This window comes from Ipomoea nil, unplaced genomic scaffold (assembly GCF_001879475.1).
Source record: "Ipomoea nil cultivar Tokyo-kokei standard unplaced genomic scaffold, Asagao_1.1 scaffold3047, whole genome shotgun sequence".
In the NCBI taxonomy this organism is placed as follows: domain Eukaryota; kingdom Viridiplantae; phylum Streptophyta; class Magnoliopsida; order Solanales; family Convolvulaceae; genus Ipomoea; species Ipomoea nil.
In genome coordinates, this window is record NW_017619475.1 from 731,436 (window position 1) to 740,336 (window position 8,901).

An 8,901-nucleotide genomic window follows, 5' to 3' on the forward strand; every position below is an offset into this window, starting at 1 on the left:
GAGTTCCGACTCTTTGAATTCGATTCTTCGTTTTCATTGGCGATTAGCAGAGGACTCTGGATTGAGAGAGTGAGAGGAGTTCAATTTGTCTTCGTCGTCTTTGTCAGTTCATCCATGAAGAGTTCTATTATGAGTCGTCCACGAAGACACGAAGTCACAAAGCAAATTGGCGAAATTGCGCAGGCTTGTTAGAGTGGTCGGCTGGTCCATGGCAAAATTGCGCAGGCTGGGTTCTGGCCGACGCCGTTCTGCAATTCTGCAATCTGGGATTCTAGGTTCTGCCATTCTTGGCTTCCTGCGAGTGTGGCGACTGGCATTCTTCCATTCTGCATTCTTCAATTGCGTATTTATGTAGGCGTAGCAGACCAAGGTTGTTTCAATCCTTTATTCCTCTTTCACTTTAAATTTTCATTTTACATGTGTAAATGTGTAATGTGTTTGCTCTTTGTGAATTGTCAATTTTTATTTTATTTTATTTATTTATTTATTTATTTTTTGTGTTTGCTGACTTTGCTTTGCAGTAAGGTTGTTTCAAATTTTCAATCATCTGTGTTTGCTCTGTCGTAAGGTTGTTTCAATTCTTTGTGTTTGCTCCGTCGTAATTGTTCATGTTGTTTGGTTTCAATTGTTGAATCAGTGATTTGCATATTTGCATATCATGGCTCTCGACATTATAAAACATGAATCTAGCTATGAAAAACGTAAGAAACAAAAAAAAAAATTGAAGAGTTACAACGATTACAAAGTAGAGCATTAGATAAGTTTGTAATTAAAACAACATAAGTTTCTTCTGAAATTCCAAATGTTGGTATTGATATTGAGAATGATAACAATGTGGATAATCATGATTCTAATGTTGAAAATGGTGATAATGTGCATATAGACATTGACAATATTGAGTAGAGAATGAAAATTTAATTCACCCAACAATGATGATGATGCTTTATATGTGTTAGTAATGTTATTATTTATGCTATTATTTGTAATATTAGTTTTGGCTAGTCTTATATTAGATTAGTTATTTCAGGCTTTCCTAGTTAATAGGAATAGTTAACGCTTTGTATTTAGATTGCAGGTCTGTAATCTCTATTGTGTTGGGAATAGAAACGGTGATCCTTATCTCATCTGGTATCAGTCCAGGTTCGTACAATCGGCATAAGATAGAGTATCGCTCTGCACCGTGTGTCTTCTTAGGTTACCCACCCAGCTTTAGGGGGTATATGTGCATGGACCTAATGAGTGGAAAAATCTATACCTGTCGCCATGTGCATTTTGACGAGTCTGTTTTTCCCTTTTCAGACTCAACAGGAGTTCAACACACTCAAACAAACACTGCAGCTACTCCGTGGGCTGTTGCACCGCTTGTGACTCATGAAACAACACCGAGTGAGGGGGTGTTAAATGACACGGTTCGTGCTAGTACAAGCAGTCCTACACAATTGGCTCAAGAGCCACCACCCTTGGCTCTAGAGGGGCCGGCTCAGGCTCGGACTGAGCCACCGCGTGCACGAACCCGAAAGGCTCGCCCGCAAGTTCAAGAGCGAGTACATGTTATGCGGCTACGGCGCCAAACAAAGGGCACTGATGAACAGTTTCATGCTTTGACTGCGACTGTCGATCCAACTTGTTACTCACAGGCAGTTGGCCATCAACAGTGGCGAGATGCTATGGATCAAGAGTTTAACGCTCTTATACATAATGATACTTGGAAACTTGTACCGGCTGAGCCACACATGAATGTGGTAGGATGCAAATGGGTGTTCCGCACAAAACGGAATGCTAATGGCTCAGTCGAGCGGTACAAAGCACGCCTTGTGGCTAAAGGGTTTAACCAGGTGGCTGGTGAAGACTTTTTTGACATGTTTAGTCCCGTAGTCAAACCGACTACTGTTCGTCTGTTATTTGCTCTTGCGGTATCACACGACTGGACTATGCGACAGCTAGACGTCTACAATGCCTTTTTAAATGGGCATTTAGCTGAAACTGTTTACATGAAACAGCCACCGGGGTACGAAGACCCGACACATCCGGATCATATGTGTCATTTTCAACGGTCGATGTACGGGCTTAAACAAGCGCCACGGGCTTGGTTTAAGCGTTTGCATGACTTTTTGCTTTCTGCAGTTTTTTTATCCTCGAAAACAGATGTGTCCCTGTTTCACTACTCTATTGGTACATCACGTGTGTACTTACTTGTCTATGTCAATGACATAATAATGATGGGCAACGATCCTGCGCTCATCTCGCAATTGTTACAACGCCTATCAACGACGTTCAAAATCCGAGACCTTGGAGTACCTAGCTTTTTCCTTGGGATTGAGACGTTAAAAGATGACACGGGGTTGTTACTATCACAACAACGTTACATGAGGGACATTCTCAAGCGAGCTGGCATGACGGATTGCAAGCCATTGGCCACTCCCGCTGCTGTCACTCAGCCAGTAACTTCGTCTGATAAACCATTCGACAATCCGACGTAGTACCGTCGCCTAGTTGGGGCACTGCAGTACCTGACTATCACCCGTCCTGACTTGTCCTTATCTGTCAATCGGCTGTGTCAGTTTATGCATTCGCCAACCAGTGATCATTGGGGTCTATTGAAGCGTGTACTACGGTACATCAAAGGCACTATCTCATACGGTATGCGCCTTTCTGCATTTACTTCATCCACGATTCACGGGTTCTCTGACTCGAACTGGGCTAGTTATCCGATCGACAGGAAGAGTACTAGTGGGTACGCTGTGTTTCTCGGTGATAATCTCATCTCGTGGCTGTCTCGGAAACAGCGCACAGTAGCCCGGTCTTCAACTGAAGCTGAGTATAAAGCCCTCGCCGATGTGTCTGCGGAAGTCACCTGGATAGTTTCTCTTCTTCGTGAGCTTAGGTTACACTCGGGAGAGCCGTCTACACTCTGGTGCGATAATCTGGGTGCTACCTATCTTTGTGCCAACCCAGTGTTTCACGCCAGGACCAAGCATGTGGAGATTGACTTCCACTTCGTTCGAGACAAGGTAGCGTCGAGAGACTTGGTTGTTAATTTTGTTTCGACGAAGGATCAGCTTGCAGATATATTCACTAAACCATTGCCAGGACCGCGTTTTGCAGATCTACGTGACAAGCTCAACATTGTTGCGCACCAATCTTGAGCTTGAGGGGGTGTGTTAGTAATGTTATTATTTATGCTATTATTTGTAATATTAGTTTTGACTAGTCTTATATTAGATTAGTTATTTCAGGCTTTCCTAGTTAATAGGAATAGTTAACGCTTTGTATTTAGATTGCAGTTCTGTAATCTTAATTGTGTTGGGAATAGAAACGGTGATCCTTATCTCATCATATGAAACTAACAATTGTGATGTTGGCCAAGATTATTCATGTGAAACTACTCATTTGCTTGATTTTTTTATCTAAGAAATTTGGGATGGACTTGATTCAAAAAATGATTGATTTATTAGTAATCAAAGGTCCTAAGAGAGATAATTCTATTTTAAAAGGTCCTAAAGATAAGTTTTCTAGGCGATTTACTGCAAATTTGTATACTAGGGTCTTATCAAATGGAGAAAGATGCGATAGAGAATGACTAGTTTACTCAAAAGAGTTTGATAGAGTTTTTTTTTTGTTTTTTTTTTTGTTTTTTTTGTTTTTTTGTTTTGTTTTTTTTTTTTTTTTTGTTTTTTTTTTTTTGTTGCAAAATCTTTAAAAATGGTATTGGTAGAGGTCAATTAACAAATGAGGGTTTCAGTAATTGGGATCATATTGGTGAAAGACTTCGAGAACATGAGACATGTATGTAGCATATTAAAAATATGACAACTTGGTATGATTTGCGTCAAAGGTTTAAAAAAAATTCAAGGATTAATTAAGAAGGAGAAAGATCATTGGAAAAAAGTTTTGTTAAGGATTGTTTCTTTTGTCAAGTTTATTGGCACACGTAATTTAGCCTTTCGTGGTACTAATGAGAAATTGTATCAAAATGACAATGAAAACTTTTTAGGCTTAGTTGAGATGGTGGTTGAATTTGACCCTATTATCCAAGAACATGCAGTAGGCATATTAAAAATGAAGAAATTTACTTTCATTATCTTGGTCATAGCATTCAAAATGAACTAATATCTTTGCTTGCTTCCTCGATGAAATCTGAAATATAATATTAAAAAAAATAAAGCAATCAAAATACTTTTCTGTAATACTAGATTGTACTCCTGATATTAGCCACAATGAACAAATGTCACTAATAATAAGATATGTGGATGTCTCTACACATCAAGTTAACATTGAGGAGTCTTTTTTTTTTTTTTTAGGATTTTTGAATGTAAAATGATTCAACTAGACTAGGTCTTTTTAGTACTTAGCAAAATGAATTACGCTTTCTTGATCTTAATATTTATGATATACGTGGACACGGTTATGATAATGGGTCAATTATGAAAGGTAAATATCAAGGTGTGCAGAAAAGCCTTTTAGATGAAATTCTAGAGCTTTTTATACTCCATGTGGTTGCCATAGTCTTAATTTAGTACTATGTGATATGGCAAATGCTTGTAGTAAAGCCAAAGATTTTTTTTGGAGTTATGCAACAACGCATACATACATTTTTTGCAAAATCTACCAAGAGATGTGGTATTTTGAAAGATAATATACATGGTTTAACTCTTAAGTCATTGTCTTCCACTCGTTGGGAGAGTCGTGTTGAGAGTGTTCAAGCCATAAGATTTCAAATGGTAGAAATACTAGAGGCTTTACTCCAAGTTGCAGATGTCGATGGTGATTCCTCAGTAAGAAGTTAAGCTAAATCTTTAGCAATAAATGAGCTTGGTGATTTTGAATTTTTTGGTGGCTATAGTAATATGGTTTCATATATTGTATCGTGTTAATTTTATTAGCAAGTACTTGTAATCCAAAGACATGCTTATTGATGTTGCTATCGAAAAAATTGAGGAGTTGATTTCCTTTTTTGAGAAATATAGTGAAAGTGGTTTTATTAATGATGTCTTGGGTTTTCAAAAAAAAAAATGATGTCTTGGATTCTGCTAAGGAAATTGCCATTAAAATTGATATAGACCCCGTTTTTCCTAAGACGTGAAATCCGTATAAAAGAACAATTTGATGAAAATTCAAATGCATGATTAGAAATTTTATTACATGCAGAAGATTCATTTAGAGTTAACTATTTTCTTTTCATTGTTGATCAATCCATTGTTTTTCTTAAAAGTAGGTTTGATCAATTTCAAGAGTATGAGAAAATATTTGGTTTCTTATTTAGTTCTGACAGGTTAAGTTCTTTAGATGATATGAGTTTGAAGTCTTCTCGTAGTCGTTTTGAAAATGCTCTTAAGCATAATGGACATTCAGATATTAATGGAGATGAGTTGTATGTGGAGTTAAATAAGAATAGAGTTATATGGACATGAAAAAATAGGACCCATTGAAATTGTGAAAGATTTGAAATTGTTTGATTGCTATCTTAATGCGGTTATTGCATACCAAATTTTATTAACTATTTTTTATTTATGTTACTGTTGCATCTGCAGAAAGAACTTTTTCTACGTTGAAATTGTTGAAGTCCTACTTACGCTCTACAATGTCACAAGAACGACTTAATGGATTAGCGATGATATCTATCGAAAATGATCTTTTGGATAAAGTAGATTATGAAGAGTTGATCGATGAATTTGCGTCAAAGAATGCTATAAGGACATCTATCTCTTTTTTAAATAAAAGATCTCTAGTTTGCATTATGTTAGAATTTTATTTATAACAAACAAAGTTGTTTGAATTTTTCTTCTTTATATTGAAAAATAATATATAAATAAAAAACATATATTTTACGATATTGGTTTTAAATATTGCGCTTATAATTTTGGTAGGGGTCGTAGTGCCTCATTTATTTACAAAAACGGGGTCACAAAAATCTAAAAACTGGTCCTGGTTACAACGTAACTAGTTGGGTGGACGAAGAAAATAGAGCAACAAAACAAGCGTCACAAGGATCAACCGAAGAATTTCAACAATATTGCAAAGAAATTCTGAATTACATGACTCGCAATTGCATCATCAACTTCGTGTGAATTTGGTTGAACATATATGGATCAACAACGACAATTAATTTAAATATTTGTATTTTAATTTTTTATGCACTTTAATTTATTTGTAACCACTTTGTAGTTTAATTTTTAAGTAATTGGTTTTAATTTTTAAGCAATTAGTTGTTTAATTTTAATTTTATAATTATCATTTTAATTAAATGCATGTGTGCTTATTTTAACTAATTTTCATTACAATTATAAATTTATAATTCAAACAAATAAAAAATAATAATTAAAATATAAGATAGTAAAATGGTGGGTCAACCAAATAATGACCACGATTGATGCTGGGCCACATAAAACTGCGGGGAAAACCCCCGGCTGTTATATCATGTACCACGGTGCATGATCAATCATGCACCGCGCGTCAGACACTACAGTGTGTCTAAGCCGACACTGTCTCACATATTATTTTTATATTATCAAATGAAACTACAGTTATATCAAAATGATACTGTAGTTGTGGTGAAATGAAACTACAGTATATAACTATATATAAAATGAAACTGAATAACATTTCACATATTTGAGTGTATATTGTACAATGAAGCTGTAATTATATTGAAATGATAATGTAGTTGTGTTTTAATGAAATTATAGTACCTGTATATAAAATAAAATTAAATAACATTTTCACATATTTGAGTGTATAAATATTGAATGAAAGTGTAGTTATATTGAAATGAAACTGTAGTTGTGTTGAACTGAAACTGCAGTGTATACAAAATGAAACTGAAGAACAAAGTTATTTTTTCGCGAATATTCTGTTTCTTTTCATTAAATAAAATGACGTCGTTTTGACAGTGTCAGTTTACACACTCTAATGTCTGAGGCGCGGTGCATTATATAATTTGCCGAAAACCCCAACTCATGAGGAAGCTCTAAGTTTAACATCTCCCAGCAGAACATCTATCATGAGTTTAGATATGCTTCTGCATTATAATTTGTTACGTGTTTTTATGGTTTAATGTGAGATCTTGGGACTTGTTTAATTAATTCCATAAAGATACTTTTCATAACAAGTTCTTCTACAGAGATCTGATCACAGGTGAAGGAAGGGATACAGAGGTGCGAACATATGTGTTTTTAAGCTGGCGATGGTGAGAAAATTGGCAACGGTGTAAGGCGCATATTATATGGACATCTATCGATCATTTGGCCGGAGAGGAGATTTGTATGTATATATATATATATCTTACCATAGAATAGAACTAATCTGCTGTCTGTTTGGAGAATACATAATCTATTATATGTCTTCCACTTCTAAAGGGAATTGAGCCAAATCTTGCATAGAGACCTCATTCATCCAACCACCACCGGAAAATCCACCTGATTGAATTAATTAACACGAGGGGTCAGAATTAACAAAAATCAATAATTAAGGAATAAATATATAAAGACCAGATATTAAGCTAGGAAGACAAACTTTGTATTAATGAATTATACTAATTTCTTTCAAAAGGCTGAACCCCAACCCTAAGGTCTCCCCACATCCCGACCCGACAGATCATTTGGGAGGATGTAAATCATGGTAATTCAACTGAACATGAACCACAGAGGCTAGACCGTGCTCACTGCGCACAAAGAACCCCCTCACTTTGAGAGGTTGCTCCCACACTGCCGCTGGTGAGACTCGATCCCTGGACAAACTTTGTATTAATGAATTATACTAATTTGACCTCGTAACCGCCCACGAAAAAAAAAAAGTGGACAATTACACCCTTTTGACCACATCCATGTGCTCCACCTGGCCTATTGGCCGGGCCTTGACTAGCCGAGGCCGAGCTCTGAGCTCAGCTTTGGCTGTCGAGGCCGAGCTCTGAGCTCAGCTTTGGCTGTCGAGACCGAGCGCTGGGCTCGGCCTTTGGCTGCCGTGGCCAAGCGTTGGGCTCGGCCTTGGCCGCCTAAGGCCACGGGGAAGTCAAGCTTGTCTTGATCCGCCTCATCAGGTTAATTTACTTTGGACCCGTCTCTAATATATCTATCACCACCATCTAATTTTCCCTTACCATTATTGCAATAATCCTTCTGCAACATAGGAGGATCTCCAATAGTCTGCATGGTGCAACAACTTCTGCGGCGGTTGCTAGAGCTACTACCTCTACTTCCTCCATCCACTGCAGGTTTCCCAGTAAGCCTTTGAACAATCTCACAGAAATCATGGACGCTGGTCTTTATCACTTCCGGCGGAATCAAATGAACGATTCGTATCTTCGGCTTCGCCTGCACCTTGGTGGTTGCATGTGGCCAGCCCTTGTGCATGGATACCTCAGAAGATGAAGATGAAGAAGCAGCTTTTTGCGACGACGGCCTCATTTTTTTGTGACGACTGATCGAAATTAATTATCAATGAGACATACACAGGAAACACACATATATGAATTAATGGCTCAATTATGAACCTATGGTATATGTATGAATGTTTTCTGTTTGCCTGAAATTTTGCATTCGATGAAGGCTTTATATGTGTGTAATATGTATGATGTATCTGTGACGACTGTGTAAACATAAAAATTTTTACTTGTTCAAAGCAGTGTTTTCTTGTCTTATTATTGTGTAGTATATAATATAAATTCACACGAATTGAAGATCGACATAATTGATATTTGTCTCACTAGTTGAAGATGTAACGGAATTAAAGAAAAGTTGATAAGATTGACTGAAATGTAGTTGGTCATAAAATAATGTGTGACGACACATTTAATTACTACGTACAATAATGTGTTTACACAGGCTAGGGAAAAGTCAATAGTCGTATTCTGTATTTGGTCAGTACGTGTTTGAGAATGCGTGGACTTAAAGTTGGGACCAATGA

General features: G+C 36.8%; 1 protein-coding gene across 4 annotated transcripts; it reads right to left on the reverse strand.

Moving 5' to 3' along the window:
- Nucleotides 1–7,067: 7,067 nt before the first annotated feature.
- Nucleotides 7,068–8,510, reverse strand: LOC109163867 (VQ motif-containing protein 25-like). Of its 4 annotated transcripts, none has more exons than XM_019312578.1 (2): nt 8,097–8,510; nt 7,068–7,404 (listed from the first exon to the last, which is right to left on the reverse strand). In XM_019312578.1, exons 1-2 carry the CDS (start codon nt 8,400–8,402, stop codon nt 7,333–7,335), a joined length of 378 nt encoding a protein of 125 aa, XP_019168123.1. In that variant the 5' UTR covers nt 8,403–8,510; the 3' UTR covers nt 7,068–7,332. The 4 variants fall into 4 exon arrangements, with proteins under 4 accessions (XP_019168123.1, XP_019168121.1, XP_019168124.1 ...); XM_019312576.1 differs by having other exon boundaries at nt 7,068–7,415; nt 8,096–8,510; XM_019312579.1 differs by having other exon boundaries at nt 7,068–7,442; nt 8,096–8,510.
- Between the last annotated feature and the right edge of the window lie 391 nt (nt 8,511–8,901).